We start from the raw sequence: 24,182 nt of genomic DNA on the forward strand, positions 1-24,182 counted from the left end.
AGCTCCCGCATCTCAATTCGACTTTAAAAAAGTTGAATTGAGATGCGGGAGCTGAGACGGGGAGAGCCGCGCTATAGCAGCGTAGCCGGAGGATGAGTCACAGCCGCCGCTCACGGCAGCGTCCACCCGGCTCCAGCAAGTGAGACCTCGCTTGCTGGAGCCGGGTGGACGCTGCTGTGAGCGACGGCTGTGACATCCTCCGGCTACGCTGCTACAGCGCTGCTCTCCCCCATCTGCCCGCGGCTCTCCCCCGTCTCCTCCACTCCCCCGTCTCTGCTCCCGTATCACAGCCGCCGCTCACGGCAGCGTCCACCCGGCTCCAGCAAGTGAAGTCTCGCTAGCTGGAGTCGGGTGGACGCTGCTGTGAGCAGCGGCTGTGACCCATCCTCCGGCGCTGCTCTCCCCCGTCTTCCCGCGGCTCTCCCCCCGTCTCTGCTCCCGCATCTCAATTCAACTTTTTTAAAGTCGAATTGAGATGGTCCATGGTCCAAAAGGGGGCCAAAACCTGTCGGTTTTGACCCCGTTTTAGACACAAGCACGCGGATCGGCAGCTATTCCGCTGATCCACGTGCTTTTCGACAAGTCGAATTTCTCGACTTGTCGAATAATTTGGGGTTAGATTGAATAGGTCGGAACCCCTTCCGACCTAAAAAAGTCGAAAACCACCGTCTTTTCGACAGATGGCAGCATTCAACTGTATATACCCCATAGTCACACACAAAACACATACATATGATATACAGTACAGTCACACATGCAGTATATACAAATACAGTCACATACATAATGTACATAGTTACACACTTATTCACATACATAGTCACACACTAAGGGGGACATTTACTAAGCAGTGATAAGAGCGGAGAAGTGAGCCATTGGAAAAGTGTCCCCATCAACCAATCAGCAGCTCTGTATAATTTTAAAGTATGCAAATTATAGATGTTACTTCAGTGCTGATTGGTTGCCATGGGCAACTTCTCCATTGCAACTAGGCAGATCTATGTAGTGTGCAGCAACACACTATATAGATCTGCTCAGTCACAATGCTGCTTATTTCTCTGGCAATTATTTTACAAGTGTCATACCCAGTATTAGAACCCACAACCTACTACACTGGAAATAGTACCTCACACTTTCCATACTGCTGGGCTGCCTGGCAGTGAGTGTCGTGTAGTCCCACCCCCGTGCTTCCACTCCGTGCACGGCCCTAGCCCAATAATCCGGCTCTGACTGTACCTGGTGACTGTCTGTCACTGCCGACGCCAGTGTCCAGCGGCACAGCCCAGCACTAGTGATCAATCAGACTCAAAGTAAACTACAGCTCCTAGCAGCCCTTGATGCCAGGAGCTCCCAGCAACAAGTGCTGCTGGGAGCTGTAGTTTATGTTGAGTCTGATTACAAGCGAGGTGTAGTGCGCTGCTGCCGGACACTGGATCTGGCACTAACAGACAGTCACCAAGTCTAACAGTACCACTTGGTTCTACCCCCTGGCCATGGATGGCACAGCCGGACGGCGCCCCCTCCTTGCCTGGTGCCCCTGGCAAGTGCCATCCTGGCCAATAGGTAGATACACCCCTGCTTCCCAGTCACCACCCAGTAATGCCCATTACATTTGTAATACATTTCAGAGACTGTTCATAGGGCTCCAAATTGGTCAGGAATATGATAAGCTTGGCGTATCTATAATGGGTCCAGTGTGTGCGGGGCACACGGGCCCCGAGGTCCAGGGGGGCCCACCCCACACACACTGCATCTATATGTTTAATACTTACCTCTCTAGAGTCTCCGTCGGAGCCATCCCTTCTCGGCAGCGCAATAGAGTCTGAACACTAGGGGGTACAAACTTTATTGCGCTTGCTAAAAACTCCGGGCAATTTTTTCCGGAGTTTTGCGCATGCGTATTAGGAAAATTTTCAGGAAAATGGCCGCAGCGCCATTTTCCTGGAGGTTTGCGCATGCACAATAGAGTCTGTGCTCAGACTCTAATGCCGCTGCAGAGAAGGACGGCACCGCCGGGGAACTCCGAGGAGGTAAGTATTAAATCCTTGTGCATCGTCAGAGAGGAGGGGGCCCCTGATGCAGAAAGCTGTACACGGGCCTCCTCCACTCTTAAAACGCCCCTGTTTAGAAGCCAGAGTTGTGCTCAGGAAAGCAGGACATAATGAGTGTGTTTGAGAGATGCAGGTATTTGGAGATTAGTGAAAAGATGTATGTTGCTGCAGCTTTGTTAATGGCTTTGTACTGTACGCTAGCAGAAGTATTTTATATTGGATTCGGTAAAATACAATCAACCAATGGATAGGACCAGCAGAGCAGCAATACAAGACATTTAGCAAGAAAAATCTGTCTTTCCGCTATGTTCAATATAGATTGTAGGTTAAAAGCCTAGTTAGGAGAAGGCTATTAACCACTTAACTGACAATTTGTTTTCCAAAAAATGCCCATAAATTGTCGTGTTTTTTTTTGTGTATGAGCAGTGGTGGAAGTGGGCGGGTACGGGTGGGTACGGCGTACCCGTAAGAATTTAGCCGTGGGTACGCCGTACCCACACCGACGGGCCGCCGCTCCTCTTCCTTCCCTCCCTCCCTCCCCTGCTCCACGCCGCACCGCCGCTGATGTGACGCCGCACCGCCGCTGATGTCAGGGCAGGAGAGTGCAGCCTGCTCCTCTCGTTCCCCTCAGTCTCCGGTGGGTGTTTCAGTTTACTTCAGCGCCGATCCGTGAGCCAATCAGAGCTCGCACCCGCGAGCTCTGATTGGCTCACGGATCGGCGCTGAATTAAACTGAGACACCCGCCGGAGACTGAGGGGAACGAGAGGCGCAGGCTGCACTCTCCTTCCCTCACATGACAGACAGGACAGCGACGGCAGCGGTGAGTAGGGGAGGGGGGCATGTTATACCTGGCACTGGGGGGGGGGGCATGTTATACCTGGCACTGGGGGGGGCATGTATACCTGGCACTGGGGGATATCTGGCACAGGGGGGCATGTATACCTGGCACTGGGGGCATATCTGGCACAGGGGGGCATATATACCTGGCACTGGGGGATATCTGGCACAGGGGGGCATGTATACCTGGCACTGGGGGATATCTGGCACTGGGGGGGCATGTTATACCTGGCACTGGGGGATATCTGGCACTGGGGGCATATCTGGCACAGGGGGGGTATATATACCTGGCACTGGGGGATATCTGGCACAGGGGGGCATATATACCTGGCACTGGGGGATATCTGGCACAGGGGGTCATGTATACCTGGCACTGGAGGATATCTGGCACTGGGGGCATATCTGGCACTGTAGGGGCATTTCTGTATCTGGCACGGGGGGCAATGTATATCTGACACAGTGGGGGCATTTGTGTATCTAGCACTGTGGGGCAATGTGTATCTGACACTGTGAGGCAATGTATGGCACTCTGGGGGCATTTCTGTATCTGGCACTGTGGGGCAATGTGTATCTGGCACTGTGGGGCAATGTGTATCTGGCACTCTGGGGACATTTGTGTATCTGGCACTGTGGGGCAATGTGCATCTGGCACTGTGGGGCAATGTGCATCTGGCACTGTGGGGCAATGTGCATCTGGCACTGTGGGGCAATGTGTATCTGACACTCTGGGGACATTTGTGTATCTGGCACTCTGGGGACATTTGTGTATCTGGCACTGTGGGGCAATGTGTATCTGGCACTGTGGGGTTATATGTATCTGGCACTGTGGGGCAATGTATATCTAGCACTGTGGGGCAACGTGTATCTGACACTATTGGGGTCATACGTGTATCTGCCCCTCCCCCAAATGTGTATCACGCCCCCATTTTCATTGGCCATGCCCCATGTGGCATTTGGCCACACCCATTTTTTTGCGCGCGCGCCTTCGCCGCGCGCACACAGTACCCGTAAGACATTTTTTCTACTTGCACCACTGTGTATGAGTGAATTTGTGTATGAGTGTGGTAAGGCAGAGAGACCTTCCGGTACCTCTGAGTGCAGCAGCGGTGGAAAGTTTCTCTTCCCTGCCGCTGTTAACGCTGTTTATCTGACTGGTCGCATCCTGTGTGACCAGGTCAGATAAACTACTTGCAGGCATGGTCGCATCTGATGCGATCATGCCAGGCAAGTGGTTAAGGAGGGAATTGAAATAGTCAATGTGGGTGAGTTCATGAGTTGTAGTTTTTGCATTGACTGCATGAGTTGTAGTTTTTGCATTGTTTTGTGGGATACGTATGTATTCTGGAAATTATTATTATCCTTTATTTATAAGGCGCCACAAGGGTTCTGCAGCGCCCAATTACAGAGTACATATGCAGATAATTAAAACAGGAAACCAGTGACTTACAGTTGAAGACAATATAGGACAAGTACAGGGTAACCAAACATAACTACACTAGTAAACGACATAGAGAAAAGTTCCAAGGGGGCCAATAAACTGCAGGAATTGGGCGGTTGAGGATTATTAAAGTAAGAAAAGGATAAGCACATGCGGGAAGATGGCCCTACTCGTGAGAGCTTACATTCTAAATGGGAGGGGCAGGCAGGCAGGGGTGACACAGATGGGGTAGACCGAGCATGGGACAGAGGGTTAGGATGAGTTTTGGCTGGGTTTGGTAAAGAAGTGGGTCTTAAGAGCCCGTTTGAAGTTCTGTAGAGAGGTGGAGAGTCTGAGGGAGAGAGGTAAAGAATTCCAGAGAAAGGGAGCAGCACGTGAAAAATCTTGGAGGCAGGAGTGGGAGGAAGTAATCAGAAGACTGAAGAGTCAGCGTGCATTAGCAGAGCGAAGAGGACGGGTGGGAGAGTTAAGGGAGATAAGATCAGAGATGTAAATGGGAGAGGAGTGGGTGAGTGCTTTGTAAGTGAGTGTGAGAAGTTTGAATTGGATTCTGAAAGGGAAGGGAAGCCAGTGAAGGGCTTGTAGGAGGGCGAGGTGGATGTAGTGCATTTGGTGAGGAAGATGAGCCGTGTGGTGTATATAGTTCCCATTGCTGTATATGTGTTCTGGTGGAAGGTTACAACGGATCTTATTTTGTGTTTATATTAGTTGGTGTATGAATCTCTTTCTGTGTTCTTTGGTTTCCTGTAGTTTACCAGTAAAAAGAAGCATGCAACACTCACTGTGTCCTGGTTACATAAAAAGCTCTTATTGAAATATAAATCACAGATTTAACACTGGTGACGAGGTTAAACTCTTCTTCTGCATTGCTCCAGGGATCAGTGGAGCACCAGTGCACTGACACAGCACAATTGTGGGGTTCAAAAAGGAGCAACTCATTCAGACTGCAAGCACTACCTAACTTGAATAAAAGGAGCACGTGAGTTATATCTTCATTTTCTAAGGCAGGGAGGACTAAGTATAAAGGAAAAATGTCAGGATATATTGGCACAATAGCTGCATTTGATGGTACAATAGAGGACTGGGCTACATATATTGAGAGAGTGGAATTGTATAGTTCTAGTTAATTCAGTGCAAGGAGACAAGAAGCTACCAGTCTTACTCAGTGTAATGGGTGCCCAAACATACAGTTTTCTGAGGAGTTTAATAGCACCTGAGAAGCCAGCCAACAAGTCCTTTACTGACATTGTGGACATTTTACAAAAGCACTTAAACCCTAAACCATTAGTGATTGCTGAAAGATTCAGGTTTCACAGAAGGAAACAATCTGACAGTGAGAGTGAAAGCATTTCTAAATACATTGCAGAGCTGAGGAAGGTATTTGAACCCTGTGCATTTGAAGCAGGGTTATCAGATGCTCTAAGAGACCGTTTAGTTTGTGGGATGAAAAGTGCAAGTACACAAAAGAAATTGCTGGCTGAGCCTGACCTGACCTTAGAGCGAGCACTGTCCATAGCTATTTCACTGGAGACTGCAACCAGGGATGCATCAGAATTGCAACAAAAGGGACCAGAATGTACTCCCAATCCAGTTCATTGATATCAGAGACAGTCCTATGTTTGCTGTGGGAAGTCCTGCTGGTTTAAAGACAAAGTGTGTAGAAAATGTAAGAAAAGAGGCCACATTGAAAGGGTGTGCCAATTGGGGAAAACACCAAAGTATCCAAAGTTCCCAGGAGAAAATATACAACATCCCTGGTGCATAAGGTAGCCGACAATGAATCAGACTCTACTGATAGTACTGGTACAGAAAAAGGGTTATGCAGCCTAGAGATGCACTCTATGATGGCAAAAGAGCGTCAAGTGATTTGGGTCACTTTGTAAGTAGCAGGTATTGACTTAAAAATGGAATTAGACACAGGCTCTGCTCTGTCAGTGCTAAATGCAAGTGATTACAAACGCCTGTTTGCTGCCATTCCTTTAAAGAAAACATCCCTAACACTCCGCACATATACGGGTGAACCGGTGTCCCCATTGGGAAAAATAAAAGTTTATGTGAAATACAAAGGCAATACCCATAAGCTGTATTTGTACATAATTCCACAGGGTAGACCAGCATTATTGGGCTGCAAATGGATAAGGAAAATCCAACTTGATTGGCATTCCATTCACAGGCTACAATCTACTGCATCTGATGTATCCAACAATGATGCAGCTACTAAGGAACTTTCTAAAATGTGAGCTGCCGCACAACCCATTTTCCAAACAGGGATAGGCACGTTAAAGGACATTAAGGTCAGTATAGAGTTGGATCCACATGCCGTTCCAAAGTTTTGTAAAGCTCGCACAGTACCTTATGCCATCTGACCAGCGGTTGAGGAGGAACTACGGAAACTGGAAGACTCTGGTATACTCTCCCCAGTGGAATGGAGTGAATGGGCTACGCCCATAGTTCCTATAGTAAAGAAAGACAAAATGGGAAGTATCCACATTTGCGGAGATTTCAAAATGACAATAAATCCAGTACTACGGACTGTGCAGTATCCTTTGCCTAAAATAGAGGACATCTTTGCAGCTCTCTCAGGGGGTGACCGCTTCTCCAAAATTGACCTAGCTCAAGCGTACTTGCAAAAGGAAATTGAGGTGGCATCCAAGAAATATTTAACCATCAATACTCACAAAGGTTTATTACAATATAACCGTCTTGTGTTTGGACTATCTTCTGCCCCAGCATTATGGCAGAGAGCAATGGATCAAGTCCTTCAAGGAATACCAGGTATGCAATGTTACCTGGATGACATAATTGTAACAGGCAAAGATGATGTGGATCATTTAAATAATTTGAAAAGAGTATTAAACCGACTACAGGAATATGGACACAGAGTAAATAAAGATAAATGTGCATTTTTCCAAGAAAGCATTTCATATTGTGGACATGTGACTGATAGAGAAGGCCTGTACAAATTAAATGATAAAGTTGAGACAGTACTACAAGCACCCCAGCCCCAGTCTGTGTCACAACTGAGATCTTACCTGGGCCTAGTTAATTATTATCACAAGTTCTTACCAGACCTCTCCACAGTAATACACCCGCTAAATGCCCTACTACAGAAAAATGCACTATGGAAGTGGACAAAAGACTGTGAGAAAGCATTCTCAGAAACAAAAAGATTGATTACATCTGATAAAGTCCTTACTCATTTTGATCCGAAACTACCCATCAGGCAGGCGTGTGATGCCTCACCGTACGGCATTGGAGCAGTGTTATCACATCAACTGAGAGATGGTAGCGAGAAACTAATAGTGTTTGCTTTACGGTCTTTGACAGTGGCAGAGAAGAATTATGCTCAAATTGACCAAGAGGCCTTAAGTTTAGTATGGGGAGTGAAGAAATTTCATAAATTTTTGTATGGGCAAAGGTTTACATTAAATACGGATCATCAACCACTGGTATCAATTTTTAACCCCCACAAGGGAGTCCCAGCCATGACTGCTGCTCGGCTTCAACGTTGGTCGTTATTCCTGGGTGCTCACACATACGATATTGAGTTTAAAGGAACAAAACTACATGGCAACACTGATGGTTTATCGCATTCTCCCTTGCCCCAAAGTGAGGAGGACAGTGGTGGAGACCATCTTGAAGTGTATCACAATATGTTGATGGAACAGCTATCTATTACCAATGACATTATCAATCGGGAAACTAGGAAAGACCCAGTACTATCAAAAGTAATGGACTTAACTCTTAAAGGTTGGCCTAAACATGGCGATGCACAATATTACGGGTTTTCGGGCAGGAGAGATCATCTTTCTGTCTGTCAAGGAACTCTATTGTGTGGGTTCCGAGTGGTAATACCACCTAAACTGAGAAACAGAGTTTTGGAAAATTTACATGAGGGTCACCTAGGCACAGTAAAAATGAAGAATCTCGCTAGAAGCTATGTGTGATGGTCAGGAATCGATGGTTAAATCGAAACTTTGACAAAAGGGTGTGAAGGATGTCAAAGAGTTCAAAATTCAACACCTTTAGTCCCGTTACAACCCTGGGAATGGCCATCATCTCCATGGCAGCGGGTACATATTGACTTTGCTGGTCCATTCATAGATTGTATGTTTCTTATTGCAGTGGACGCTCATTCAAAATGGCCGGAGGTAATAAAGATGAAATCCAGTACTTCTGAGAAAACAATAGCTGTGCTGCGAACCATCTTTGCCAGAAATGGTCTACAGGAGCAAGTGTACAGTGACAATGGTCCATAGTTTGTGTCCATGGAATTCAAGAAGTTCATGCAAGACAATGGAATTAAACATTTTACATCAGCTCCACACCATCCAGCCACTAACGGTTTGGCTGAAAGATTTGTCCAAACATTCAAAAAAGCTATCAAGTCCATGCACCATGAACATCTACCTTTGCAACACAAGATTGACAACTTCCTGTTTATATATCGTAGGACTGAGCACTCCACTACTTGTCAGCCTCCTGCGGTGCTCTTTATGCAATGGAACTTGCAGTCTCAGTGGGACTTGATGAAACCGGATGTGAGACGGAAGGTACATAACAAACAGTTTCAATCTTTATCAGAAACCTACTCGGTCCTTCCACATTGGACAAGAGGTGCTTGTCCGTGATTACAGAGGAGACAAATGGCAACCGGGAATAGTTTCTTCCAAATCCGGCCCTCTGATGTACGTGATTGAAGTTGGAGGAGAATTGATCAAATAATTGAGGCTTGGAGGCAAACTGACTGTACGTTGGCAGCTGGACATAGCCAAGCCAGGGATGTGGGGGTTTATGTATACCTCTCTGGAACTGCTACAGAGACTGTTCCTGACACTGTGGAGGAAATGTACCCTTCTGGGTCAGATACAGAGACTGTTCCCAAACCTGTTATGGAGTCACCTGAGCATGAGGATTCCTTAGTACCAACTGATCCTGAACCTTCTAGTGTGATTTCTGTGGAGCAGCCAGTCACTCTGGGAGTTAAACATCGGTATCCAGACAGACTTCATAAGGCACCTCAAAGACTTGATTTGTAGCCTACTGGGGTAACGTATACATTGCATAGTGCTAACATTTTTCATGTCTGCATTCATCTAAGTTGGGAGGAGTGTGGTGTATATAGGCCCTCATTCCGAGTTGTTCGCTCGCTAGCTACTTTTAGCAGAAATGCAAACACAAAGCCGCCGCCCTCTGGGAGTGTATTTTAGCATAGCAGAATTGCTAACGAAAGATTAGCAATTCTGCTAATATTAGCAGAATTGCTAACGAAAGCAATTTCCTTGCAGTTTCTGAGTAGCTCCAGACCTACTCCTAGATTGCGATCACCTCAGTCCGTTTAGCTCCTGGTTTGATGTCACAAACACGCCCAGCGTCCGAACAGCCACTCCTCCGTTTCTCCAGACACTCCTGCGTTTTTACCTGGCACGCCTGCGTTTTTTAGCACACTCCCTGAAAACGGCCAGTTTCCGCCCAGAAACTCCCACTTTCTGTCAATCAGCAGAGCGATTGAAAAGCTTCGTTCGCCTGTGAGTAAAATAGCATCGTTTTGTGTAAATTTGCTTAGCGCGTGCGCCCTGAGATGCATACGCATGCGCAGAACTGCCGGATTTTAGCCTATTAGCAATTCTGCTAAAATTAGCAGCGAGCGAACAACTCGGAATGAGGGCCATAGTTCCCATTGCTGTATATGTGTTCTGGTGGAAGGTTACAACGGATCTTATTTTGTGTTTGTATTAGTTGGTGTATGAATCTATTTCTGTGTTCTTTGGTTTCCTGTACTAGTTTACCAGTAAAAAGAAGCATGCAACACTCACTGTGTCCTGGTTACACAAAAAGCTCTTATTGGAATATAAATCACAGATTTAACAAGCCAGGCTGCAGCATTGAAGATAGATTGGAGTGGAGAGAGGTAATTGTCAGGGAGGCCAGTTAGGAGGAGATTACAGTAATCCAATCTGGAAATAATCAGTGAGTGAATAATGGTTTTAGTAGCATCCTGGGTGAGAAAGGGTCTGATCCTGGAAATGTTTTTGAGATGAAAATGACAGGTTTGTGAGAGGGGCTGAATGTGTGGTTTGAAGGAGAGGGAGGATATATTGCATTGATATTAATATTGCATTGATGTATGTAAAAGGATTTGGAAACAGATTTGATGTGGGTAACTGAGGACAATTCCTTAGCAGTGAGTTTAAGGCCATGTTGTCAACAGAAAGATCTCAGGTAGATAACTTCTGTTGACTGCTGGTAATATAATTAACTTTCTCTTAGGTCCTAGAGGATGCTGGGGACTCCGTAAGGACCATGGGGAATAGACGGGCTCCGCAGGAGACATGGGCACTAAAAAGAACTTTAGATATGGGTGTGCACTGGCTCCTCCCTCTATGCCCCGTCTCCAGACCTCAGTTTGTTTGATACTGTGCCCAGAGGAGACTGGGTGCATTACAGGGAGCTCTCCTGAGTTTCCCTGAAAGAAAGTATTTTGTTAGGTTTTTTATTTTCAGGGAGCATGCTGGCAACAGGCTCCCTGCATCGAGGGACTGAGGGGAGAGAAGCAGACCTACGTAAATGCTAGGCTCTGCTTCTTAGGCTACTGGACACCATTAGCTCCAGAGGGAGTCGGAACACAGGTCTCTCCTAGCAGTTCGTCCCGGAGCCGCGCCGCCGTCCTCCTCACAGAGCTGGAAGATAGAAGCCGGGTGAGTATGAGAAGATAGAAGACTTCAGAGGCGGCAGAAGACTTCAGATCTTCACTGAGGTAACGTTACCGCTGCGTGCCATTGCTCCCACATAACACACGGCAGGCACTGTAAGGGTGCAGGGCGCAGGGGGGGCACCCTGGGCAGCAATTTAAATTTCTGGTCTGGCAAAAACAGTACATATATAGGCTCTGCACTGTATATTTGAGATCCCCCGCCAGTTTTTAAACGAAATTAAGCGGGACCGAAGCCTGCCGCTGAGGGGGCGGAGCTTGATCCTCAGCACTCACCAGCGCCATTTTCTCCACAGCACACCGCTGGAAGCTGGCTCCCCGGACTCTCCCCTGCTGAACACGGTGACAGAGGGTTTTAAAGAAGGGGGGGGGCACATAATTTGGCGCAGTGATATATTTATATGAAATAAAAGCGCTATCTGGGTATATTTTTGTCCAGGGTCATTGGCGCTGGGTGTGTGCTGGCATACTCTCTCTCTGTCTCTCCAAAGGGCCTTGTGGGGGAACTGTCTCCAGTTAGAGAATTCCCTGAGTGTGTGGGGTGTCGGTACGCGTGTGTCGGCATGTCTGAAGCGGAAGGCTCTTCTAGGGAGGAGGTGGAGCAAATGAGTGTGGTGTCTCCGTCGGCAACGCCGACACCTGACTGGTTGGATATGTGGAATGTTTTAAATGCAAATGTAAATTTATTGCACAAAAGGTTGGACAAAGCTGAGTCCAGGGAATGTACAGGGAGTCAATCCCTGCCTTTCACTATGTCGCAGGGGCCTTCGAGGTCTCAAAAGCGCCCACTATCCCAAATAGTAGACACTGATACCGACACGGATTTTGACTCCAGTGTCGACTACGATGATGCAAAGTTGCAGCCAAAGTTGGCTAAAAGTATTCATTATATGATTATTGCAATAAAGGAGGTGTTGCATATCACGGATGAACCCTCTGTCCCTGACACGAGGGTGCGCATGTATAAGGAAAAGAAACCTGAGGTAACCTTTCCCCGATCTCATGAGCATGAGAACGAATTATTTGAAAAGGCTTGGGAATCTCCAGACAAGAAACTGCAGATTCCCCTAAGGATTCTTATGGCGTATCCTTTCCCGACTAAGGACAGGATACGGTGGGAATCCTCACCAAGGGGGGACAAGGCGTTGACACGCTTATCCAAAAAGGTAGCGCTACCATCACAAGATACGGCAACCCTCAAGGACCCTGCTGATCGCAGGCAGGAGACTACCTTGAAGTCTATTTACACACATACTGGTACCTTACTCAGACCGGCGATAGCGTCGGCTTGGGTTTGTAGCGCTGTAGCAGCGTGGACAGATACCTTATCTGCTGATTTAGATACGCTGGATAAGGAAACCATTTTATTGACCCTGGGTCATATTAAAGATGCTGTCTTATATATGAGAGATGCTCAGAGAGACGTTGGCTTACTGGGTTCCAGAGCCAACGCTATGGCGATTTCTGCTAGACGAGCCCTATGGACCCGACAATGGAAGAGGCATATGGAGGTTTTACCTTACAAGGGTGAGGAATTGTTTGGGGAAGGTCTCACGGACCTGGTTTCCACAGCTACGGCAGGTAAATCAACTTTTTTGCCTTATGTTTCCTCACAGCCTAAGAAAACGCCACATTATCAGATGCAGTCCTTTCGGTCGCATAAAGCCAAGAGAGTGCAGGATCTTCCTTTCTTGCCAGAGGTAAGGGCAAGGGGAAAAAGCTGCTAACCACAGCTAGTTCCCAGGAGCAGAAGTCCTCCCCGGCCTCTACAAAGTCCACCGCATGACGCTGGGGCTCTGCTGAGGGAGTCCGCCCCAGTGGGGGCACGTCTTTGACTTTTCAGCCACGTATGGGTTCACTCACAGGTGGATCCCTGGGCAATAGAAATGGTTTCCCAGGGTTACAAGCTGGAATTCGATGAGGTGCCTCCTCGCCGGTTTTTCAAATTGGCCCTACCGGCTTCTCCCCCAGAGAGGGAGATAGTTTTAAATGCAATTCAAAAATTGTGTCTACAACGAGTGGTGGTCAGCAGGGGATGGGGTATTACTCAACCCTGTTTGTAGTCCCGAAACCGGACGGCTCGGTCAGACCCATTTTGAATTTAAAGTCCTTAAACCTATACTTAAAAAGATTCAAGTTCAAGATGGAATCGCTCACAGCGGTCATTGTCAGCCTGGAAGGGGGGGATTATATGGTGTCCCTGGACATAAAGGATGCGTACCTTCATGTCCCCATATATCCGCCTCATCAGGCGTTCCTCAGATTTGCTGTACAGGATTGTCATTACCAATTTCAGACATTGCCGTTTGGGCTTTCCACAGCCCCGAGGATTTTCACCAAGGTCATGGCGGAAATGATGGTGCTCCTGCGCAAGCAGGGTGTCACAATTATCCCGTACTTGGACGATCTCCTAATAAAAGCGAGATCGAGAGAACAGTTGCTGAACAGTGTATCACTCTCCCTGAGGGTGTTGCAACAGCACGGCTGGATTATCAATATCCCGAAGTCACAGTTGGTTCCAACGACTCGTTTGCCTTTCTTAGGCATGATTCTGGATACAGACCAGAAGAGGGTTTATCTTCCAATGGAAAAGGCCCAGGGACTCATGAATTTGGTCAGGGACCTATTGAAGCCAAAAAGGGTGTCGGTGCATCACTGCACTCGAGTTCTGGGAAAGATGGTGGCGTCTTACGAGGCCATTCCATTTGGCAGGTTCCATGCGAGACCTTTTCAATGGGACCTTCTGGACAAGTGGTCCGGGTCACATCTACAGATTCATCAGATGATCACCCTGTCCCCCAGGGCCAGGGTATCTCTCCTGTGGTGGCTGCAGAGTGCTCACCTTCTGGACGGTCTCAGGTTCGGCATTCAGGACTGGGTTCTGGTAACCACGGCCGCGAGCCTCCGGGGTTGGGGAGCAGTCACACAGGGAAAAAACTTCCAAGGTCTCTGGTCAAGCCAGGAGGCTTGTCTTCACATCAACGTACTGGAGTTGAGGGCAATATACAACGCCCTTCATCAAGCGGAGAATTTGCTTCGCGACCTACCGCTTCTGATTCAGTCAGACAACATCACCGCATTGGCGCATGTAAACCGCCAAGGCGGAACAAAGAGCAGAGTGGCAATGGCAGAAGCCACCAGGATTCTTCGCTGGGCGGAAAATCATGTAAGCTCTCTGACAGCAGTCTTCATTCCGGAAGTGGACAACTGGGAAGCAGACTTCCTCAGCAGACACGATCTACATCCAGGGAGTGGGGACTTCATCAGGAAGTCTTCACAGAGATTGCAAGTCAGTGGGGACTGCCTCAGATAGACATGATGGCGTCACGCCTCAACAAGAAACTACCGAAGTATTGCGCCAGGTCAAGGGACCCTCAGGCAGTGGCGGTGGACGCCCTGGTGACACCATGGGTGTTTCGGTCAGTCTATGTGTTCCCTCCTCTTCCGCTCATCTCAAAGATATTAAGAATCATAAGACGAAGAGGAGTACAGACAATTCTCATTGTTCCAGATTGGCCGCGAAGGGCCTGGTATCCGGATCTGCAGGAAATGCTCACAGAAGATCTGTGGCCTCTTCCTCTCAGAGAGGATCTGTTACAACAGGGACCCTGTCTGTTCCAAGACTTACCGCAGCTGCGTTTGACGGCATGGCCGTTGAACGCCGGATCCTAGCGGAAAAGGGCATTCCGGATGAGGTAATTCCTACTCTGATAAAGGCTAGAAAGGACGTGACGGCAAAACATTATCACCGTATATGGCGGCAGTATGTATCTTGGTGTGAATCCAGGAATGCTCTTCCGGGATAATTCCATCTGGGCCGTTTCCTTCACTTCCTACAGACGGGAGGGAATTTGGGCCTAAAATTAGGCTCCATTAAGGTTCAGATTTCGTCCCTCTCCATTTTCTTTCAGAAGGAATTGGCTTCTCTCCCGGAAGTCCAGACTTTTGTGAAGGGAGTGCTGCATATCCAGCCTCCTTTTGTACCTCCAGTGGCACCCTGGGACCTTGACGTGGTGTTGCGGTTCCTCAAGTCTCACTGGTTTGAACCACTTACAACGGTGGAATTGAAATATCTCACTTGGAAAGTGGTCATGTTGTTGGCCTTGGCGTCGGCAAGGCGAGTGTCGGAGTTGGCGGCTTTATCTCACAAAAGCCCCTATCTGATTTTCCATGTGGATAGAGCGGAGTTGCGGACTCGTCCTCAATTTTTGCCCAAGGTGGTTTCTTCTTTTCATATGTACCAACCTATTGTGGTGCCTGTGGCTACACGGGACTTGGATTCTGAGTCCCTTGATGTGGTCAGGGCATTGAAAATTTATGTGGCCAGAACGGATCGGGTTAGGAAAACAGAGGCACTGTTTGTCCTGTATGCAGCCAACAAGGTTGGCGCTCCTGCTTCGAAACAGACTATTGCTCGCTGGATTTGTAACACGATTCAGCAGGCTCATTCTAAGGCTGGATTGCCGTTACCAAATTCTGTCAAGGCCCATTCCACTAGGAAGGTGGGCTCTTCTTGGGCGGCTGCCCGAGGTGTCTCGGCTTTACAGCTGTGCTGAGCTGCTACTTGGTCGGGTTCAAACACCTTTGCGAAGTTCTACAAGTTTGATACCCTGGCTGCTGAGGACCTCATGTTTGCTCAATCGGTGCTGCAGAGTCATCCGCACTCTCCCGCCCGTTTTGGAGCTTTGGTAGAATCCCCATGGTCCTTACGGAGTCCCCAGCATCCTCTAGGACGTAAGAGAAAATAAGATTTTAAACCTACAGGTAAATCTTTTTCTCCTAGTCCGTAGAGGATGCTGGGCGCCCGTCCCAGTGCAGACTACATCTGCAAGACTGTATATAGTTTTTGCTTCTTTAAGGGTTATGTTACAGTTTGATCAGTCTCAGACTGATACTGTTTTGTTTCATGCTGTTAACTGGTTTGTATATTCCATGTTATACGGTGTGGATGGTGTGGGCTGGTATGGATCTTGCCCTTAGATTACAAAAATCCTTTTCTCGTACTGTCCGTCTCCTCTGGGCATAGTTTCTCTAACTGAGGTCTGGAGGAGGGGCATAGAGGGAGGAGCCAGTGTACACCAATATCTAAAGTTCTTTTTAGTGCCCATGTCTCCTGCGGAGTCCGTCTATTCCCCATGGTCCTTACGGAGTCCCCAGCATCCTCTATGGACTAGGAGACAAAGATTTACCGGTAGGTTTAAAATCTTATTTTAACTGCTTTTGGAAGATTGAGGGGACGATTTACTATCTGTTGGCTTTGACCAAACAGCAATAGTAATTAATGCTAAATCAGAGTGGTTTGGTATGAACAGTGGTGGCACTGGGCCAGTGACACCCGTTGTGACCAAGGAATTGCCCTGCGTACGCCTTCAGCATGCGCTCTCTAATAGGGGCGTGGCCTCCCAGACGGGGGCATATCCTTGTGGGAGCCGGCTCGCTTACTTCACTTTCGTGGCCTGTGGGCTGCCCCTGGAGGCTCTTCCACCACTGCTGGCTTCTTCTTAGTGACAGAAGCAGGGTGCTCAAGGAAAATGTCACACTGCAGCACTTGGCTTCTGTCACTGTAGAGTTGCTGGCATTTTGGTTTCACCCCCTTGAAGGGTAACACCCAGGTGTGGCCCGCACTCCCCTTGTAACGCCTATGGGTATTAATTACTATTGTCCTTTGAAATCCATCGTCCACAGCCACTGATCGTCTGCTGCTTTATAAACTTGATGGATAGAAAATCTATCCATCAGTTTGATGTGACATCTAATATGATATGGCAGATAGACATTCAGTAATGCAGGCCAACACAGATAATGATAATATTGATACTAATAAGATCTGGATATCAGGATAATAGTATTTTATCATACTTATTATGTCTTCAATAAAATCTGTTATATATTTAAACCATATTGAGAGCTTTCAGCCACTCTGAAATTTAGTTAAATTTTTCTATAGCAGCAATTCCAGGATTCAAACCTATAACCTTTTGCATTCCAGTCAAACACTCTGCTCAATGAGCTATTCGATCCTGCATTGCACTTTGTAAAAAAATAATAGCATTTGCAGTTGAGCAGATCTACAGTATGTAGTGTGCAGCCACACATCCAATCCCTTGCAGCCAGAAACTATATAGATCAGCTCAGCTGCCAAGTTGATATTTTTTTCACAAAGTACAAGGTAAGCGTTAAAGCTTCAAATAGTTAGAAATCTTTAGCTTTCTATGTAAGGGCTGATATAGATAAGTGAATACACAAAATGGAAGCTGGATGTCAGTTTGTCTATTGCTTAAAAGAAACTGTTGCTTTAAATGTGATTCTTATATGTTTGCAGAAACTTTGATTTTAGTAGCAATTAAGGAAGTTAGTCTAGCTTTACAGTATTTCATAGACCGTGGTTAGCTAGTATCCTATAGAAAAGGGAAGTCGAAAGTATGTTAAAGGTAAAAGTATATTTTTAATGTAACAGTCATAATCACAAGATGCTGAGCTAATTAATTGGAAATCCCCCATAAGGGGAGTGTATAAATTATAATATATTCTGATATTTGAAATGTAATTGGTCTATGTATATGATTGGCTTGTTAATTTGATTAGATCATGTAATGCTATGATGAAAGTATATAAGATGAAATCAACGTGTCAATGTGCAGTTCATGATATTCTTTTATCGTGAGCCCTGTGAACTTCACAATGCAATAAATCTACCAAAGAGACTTCATTGTTCTTCAATTATTTTACATGACCATATCATTTTGGAGGTCTGTGCCACCGAGATCAACCCAACATTGACACACGAAGAAGGAAGGTGGACTGGAGCCGGGACACCTGAATCAACAGTGGCCACAGGTAAGAGCTGTTATCTTACTTCTGCTCCATGTGTCCCTGCCTCGGTCTGCTGACTTTGTGTGTTATTGTTGGCTTGTAACTCCTTGAAGTCTTTTTGGAGATTGTGAGTATGGAACCAAATTTAATTTAACTGCATTTTATTACCAGTTACAGTGATTTGTATAAAGTTGAAGTATTGCAATTTCTGATATCATAGTTACAGATCACAAGGGGATCTTTTGTCTGCCATATCTTGCTAAGTTCAGAGTGAAGTCTGAGAGTGATTGTAAGTGTGATTGGCCGAGGCTTCACGCCGGCAGAGTCTGGACAGGGCCCAGGTAGGAGAGAGGCTCCGGTTAAACTCTCCTATGCTGGATAGTATCAGGGATACTCACCCACTGTGAAAAGCACCTTGTACACTATAAGGCCAAGCTTAGCAGAGTGTGGAACACGTGTGCCTGTTCAGAGCCGTGGCACCTGACGAGGTGGTGAGGTTTCCTAAGTGGAGTAATATCTCTCTAAACAAGGGGAGCGTCCCTGTTTACCATTGTATTGGACATTGAGGCTGGACTGTAAAATAAAGATTAGCCATTACAATGGGTCAAGAGATGTCCACACCGAAGGGCTCTTCTATGTTAGAGATCCCGCACGGCAGTCCAGCGAGTGTGATGTATCAGAGACAAGGGAGTGTGGCTGTGAAATTTCTCAGGAGATGGCATGCAAAATACCTTGATAGATCATTTATAGGAACCTTTAGCATAGACAAGTGGATAGAATTAAGTAAATTAAGGGAAAAAGGCTGAAGAATAAAAGGTATATACATTATGGCTAGAAACATCTCGTTATATTCCCCCTTCTGCCTATTTAGCACAGATATCATTGTTTAGAGAGAAATGAAGACAATGAATGTGTTCCACTTAAAAAGGGAAAGGAAAAAAAAAAAAGGGTGCAAATTATGCCAACATACACCCAGATAACATGACTGCAACTGGAATTACATGAAGTAAGGTAGCACAGCAACAAACACTTTTACGTGCTCCACTAAGAGTAGTAACTACTGATGAGGTCAAGTTATGGTCAATCCATGTGCCCTGGACCCTAGAAAAATGTAACCATTATAGGAGAAAGCCAAAGTAAGTTAATCAAGCTAGTACGGCTGTATAAGACACATTCATTTACACATAGTAATATGGTACAATTGTTTACTGGTTTATTAACAACTGAAGAATAAAAGGCACTCACTAAAGAAGAAGGGTGAGAAAACATCCATTTCAAACACACAGGATACAAATAGAGTAAGAAAAGATGTTTCTCAGAGACCTACAGAGAAAACATACCAGAGATTATTGGGTAAGGTTCAAACCAGAAGTACAAAATTATGGACAAATAAAAGAGATATTTGATCACAAGAAACCTTTTACAATGTTGACCATTGCTTTTGTTGAGGGTCTTAGATCGCATATCAAAAATTGGTTGACCATTAATGATCTACTGTGGCGCACACAAGTCCCAGAGGATTTGACAACCTTAGCAGTACACCATGAAGATAACTTGGTGTTCAATAAAGTTAGAAACAAGTTAAAGTTGCTGAAGTCACTGGTAATATGGCTGGGTGGGCAACAGAAAGGTACCACCCCTAGACATAGACCGTTTCAGCGTGAAACAGGCAGGTGTCCAGTCTGATCAACTGGATACTTGCGCTGTCGAGCTGAAATTGTTTGTTAATTCTGTAGAAACCAACTGCAAATAATACGTTGTTAATTTGACCTGCAGACCGTGCTGGGCAGGACAGTTCCAAAAAAGAATAAAATATATTAGTTTTTAATTAAGGCATATAATGTAATTTCACCTCATATTGTATAGCAAACCATGCTAACAGAAATCCCTGCAAAGCAAAATAATAATAATAGCAGCTCTACTAACTTGTCAGAAAACTCGGCATGACACTGTGGCACGCTTACCAGAATGGGAACTGGTCCTCATTATTTCTACCACCATTACCCTGGTCAAATGTAATATTTTGAAGTCTGCTACTTTACAAATGGTTAATGAAACTGATGGGTTTCAGAGAGAGGAATGGGGGGAGGAAAGTGTAACCCCTCGTGCTTGCTTAACATACCCTGACTAAGCTGATAATAACTGCCAAGGTAGCAGCACGAAAATAAATTGTAATAAAAATGTTTACATGTTTACTAAAGATATATGTATACTAAATGAACAAACATTAATCAAAATGCAAAAAGCTTGTTATTTACAGGAAAGGACTAAAGAGGGAAAATGCAATGAAGGCTTGTGGCACAGCTCTGAAGGTAAAACTGTTGCCCCAAAATCACTCTTGCCAGCATTGGCACAGATGTCCCATGGACTGACCCATGCAGAGGAATGCTGGAAGAACAGTTAAGACTATACCTTCACATCTTCCCCAGACAACTGGTCCTTTCCAAGTTATACAAATTGATGTCATTCAGCTTCCAAAGCAACCAGCTAAAGAAGATCCAAGCTACTGTGACCAGCACACAACCAATCCCTGTGGAAGGTGCTTGTCATAATCTACATCCTGGTGATGAGGTGATGGTCAGAAATTTCCTGAGATCGGGCTCGCTGACAGACCGGTGGGAAGGACCTTACCAAGTCTTGTTGACAACCCCAACTGCTGTTAAGATAAAGGAGAAGACTTTGTGGATCTACTCCACCCACTGCAGAAAAGTCACGCCTCCTGAGACAGCACATGTGGAAGATATTCTCCAAGACTCCTCTGCACTTCACCAGTAAAACCAGCAAGTGAGTGGTTCGGGCATAATAATCCCTTGAGCCACTTGCCAACGCAGTATCTCTGTGGAGGGTACATAACTCCTAGAAGAGTACTGTGAAAATCAAGGACAACAAAGACAATGCTAAACAGGATGATGCTGATAGGCCAAAGGCCAGACCGTGAACTATGGGGGTGCATTCTCTCATGGGCATGTCTAATTACAATCATACTCATTGTGCTTGAGTGTTGTATATACATTCCAGGGTCTGTTAACAATGTGACCAGTCAAACAGGTAATGTAACATCTTACAATGAAGCGTTATTCAAGACACGTGTGTGTAGGGCCTTACAAAAGAATAATTATGGAGGAGAATTTACAGGTAATTCCATGATAGCAATGCACAGTAAAATTGCAAAGGCTCTCAACACAAGCAAATGTTAGATTTGTACCCACCTACCCATCAGTGTAGATGCAGGTATACCCCTCCTGGCTCATTACATAAGCACAGCTGACATGATAGACAGAGATTGGTCCTGCCATAAGCGAAAGAATGGTAGTCGCAGTTGTGCCAATAAGACACCTAAAGTACAGAATATAGTAGACTTCCCATATTTGGATGTCTTAGATGCAGGCTTGCTGTATGCGCCCGCTCTGCAGGTATCTGCAGCCAAAGGGAAACCTGAATTCTGCTTAAGTGTTAATGAAAAGTCCCACCCATATGTGTACAAAAAAAAAATATTACAGGTAAAAAGCCCAAACCTAGGGTACACTAACTATACTGGAGCAACATTTGTAGTAAAGATGTCCGGTAGATGCTCCCTCAAAAATCTCAAAACCTGTTGGCATTCCATAGATGCAAATGGGGCATTAACACCTAACGATACTTTATACCAACTACAGAGAAAGGTGTACACTTGATAACAGCACATGTGGAGATGCCAATGGTAATAACACAGGGTACTTTATGATATACATAAGGCTCATTTATACCAAAACTTTTGGGATGCCTCTGCCTAAGGGTATGTATTGGGTTTGTGGAAAATGGGCATACTCATGGATTCCCTTAGGTGCTAAAGGACAATGTGTACTCTCCTCAGTATTCCTATAGAGCATGACTTGGTGCCAATTGACCTGACATATTTAAGACATCTCAGTAAAAGAGAAGTGAAAAAAGGATATGTATCTTTCAGATTTTCTGATGGTGAACGTACGGCTGGAACTTTGTTTCCTCTGTCCACTATCTATTTGGTGAAAAAAGTTGTGTCCCAAACCTTAACGGTACTAGATCAAATGGTAGGGAAATTGGTAGTTTCAATCAATCAGACAGTGGAAGAGCTGGCTCAAGTAAGAAAAGTGGCTTTACAAAATAGGATGGCACTGGATCAGCTGTTGGCAGCAGAAGGGGGCACGTGTGCAGTGGTAGAACAAGGATGTTGTACTTATATTGAAGATCACAGAGCTGAAATAAGTGCTCATCTGAGCAAGGTAGGAGAGTTGCAAAAGGAAATGAGAAGGTTAGGTGCTAGTGAAGGTTGGGATCCACTTGGATGGCTAGGAGGAAGTATTGCAAAGCTTTTTTCTGGAGTATTGCAGTGCATTGTGTTTGCTGCACTGATTGTAGGAATCATATATCTTACCATCAAGTGTGGACCAGTAGTCTGTGTACAATGTGGTAAAGGATTTAAAAGGTTGAAAGTGCACCATAAAATAACCATTGTGGTGGTAGATGATAAGGTTCCACTAGAACAGGTGACTCAGGGAACAAGTCAGGGGCAGCAGAAAAGACCGGTGGTATATGCTAACATGAGCAAATCTTATAAAAGTTTACAACTCCAGGAAGCTGAGCCCATATACCAGGCTTTAGAGGAGGATCAGGCAGGTAGAAAAAGTACACAGCTTGTTAATTTTACTTATGAACTGGATAACAGGGTAAAAATTAATCAGGATGAGTATGTTAAACATAAAATACAAGCGAGTTTCACCTAACTGTGTCAACACCCTCTTAGCCAACACCAGAAGGTTCCTATAAAAAGAACAGGAATTCCCGTCCGGTGCGGTGAGCATTGGCGCCAGGCCCATCCCCGTGAACCTACCTTTTTCCTATGTTGTGCGTCTACCTAACCCTCATTAGAAATTGTGAAATTGAACCTTCTGATTTGTGTATTAGAGTGCCAAGTATATTGGCAGAGAGAGGAATGATATAGATAAGTGAATACACAAAATGGAAGCTGGATGTCAGTTTGTCTATTGCTTAAAAGAAACTGTTGCTTTAAATGTGATTCTTATATGTTTGCAGAAACTTTGATTTTAGTAGCAATTAAGGAAGTTAGTCTAGCTTTACAGTATTTCATAGACCGTGGTTAGCTAGTATCCTATAGAAAAGGGAAGTCGAAAGTATGTTAAAGGTAAAAGTATATTTTTAATGTAACAGTCATAATCACAAGATGCTGAGCTAATTAATTGGAAATCCCCCATAAGGGGAGTTTATAAATTATAATATATTCTGATATTTGAAATGTAATTGGTCTATGTATATGATTGGCTTGTTAATTTGATTAGATCATGTAATGCTATGATGAAAGTATATAAGATGAAATCAACGTGTCAATGTGCAGTTCATGATATTCTTTTATCGTGAGCCCTGTGAACTTCACAATGCAATAAATCTACCAAAGAGACTTCATTGTTCTTCAATTATTTTACATGACCATATCAGGGCAGATAGCTCAATGAATAGAGTGTCTGACTGCAGTGCAAGGTTTGAGTCCAGAGTCCTTTCAGCATCTTGAAATGTAATAAAGGACAGTGCGACTTAGGGGCTTATTTATTAACATTAAAAAAAATGTGAAAAAGGGTGTTTTCACATAATGTACTGTATTAAAGGGCATTTGGAGTTTTCATGAAAAACTGCTCCAAACCCTTTAATTGTAATTGTTTTAGTAACTCACATCGCATTCCCCATACTTATAATGGGAAATGCGATGTGGCCGAATTTACTGAGAAAAAAAAAGAGTAAAGAAACACTGCAGTGTGCCCTGTGATAAGGCTGGCAAATTCTCAGGGCAGCGCTGCGACGTATAGCCTTTTGCCCAGCTTTCCTTGCCCCTGGCAGAGAAAGCTGTGAGGGACCCGACTCCACAGATCAGCTATGTGTGCCTGACGGACACACAAGCTGATCACAGTGTAAAAAAACCCTGAAACATACTTACCTGACACCTGTCCTAGGAGCCGGTGATCGGTGCTCCGGCGAGCGCTGCAGGCACCGGGACCTCAGCACACAGACTGAATAATTAATTGAAAGTGATGATTGACCACTGTGGATTTACAGTAAATGAACCCCTGGGACTGTAATCACAATGTATCTAATAAATTGAATTTCTCAAAGAAATGCATTAGAAAATAGCAACTTTCATTTACTGGGAACTAGACTTTTATGCCAAAGCTGACATGGTTTATGGACACAGTCTATCTTTGGGAACAATGTGCCTGATTCAAGTTTGTAAGTAAAGCAAAAAAGCAAGCACCTGGGCAAGCCATCTTGCACTGCATAGGGCTGCCGTCAGAAATTGTGGGG

At 45.4% G+C, this 24,182-nt stretch overlaps 1 protein-coding gene and 1 pseudogene across 1 annotated transcript in view; both read left to right on the top strand.

Moving 5' to 3' along the window:
* LOC134931921 (ras-related and estrogen-regulated growth inhibitor-like protein) overlaps positions 1 to 23,274 on the top strand; it is a 93,775-nt gene extending 70,501 nt beyond the window's left edge. Inside the window, exon 3 of the mRNA XM_063925794.1 lies at positions 20,099 to 23,274. Coding sequence (XP_063781864.1) covers positions 21,689 to 22,594 — 906 coding nt within the window. The 5' untranslated portion in view covers positions 20,099 to 21,688 and the 3' untranslated portion in view covers positions 22,595 to 23,274. The remainder of the gene's footprint in view (positions 1 to 20,098) is intronic.
* On the top strand, positions 6,802 to 8,958 carry LOC134933854 (uncharacterized protein K02A2.6-like; annotated as a pseudogene).
* Positions 23,275 to 24,182: the final 908 nt, after the last annotated feature.

The sequence above is a fragment of the Pseudophryne corroboree genome, chromosome 6 (genome assembly GCF_028390025.1).
Source record: "Pseudophryne corroboree isolate aPseCor3 chromosome 6, aPseCor3.hap2, whole genome shotgun sequence".
NCBI classification, from domain to species: domain Eukaryota; kingdom Metazoa; phylum Chordata; class Amphibia; order Anura; family Myobatrachidae; genus Pseudophryne; species Pseudophryne corroboree.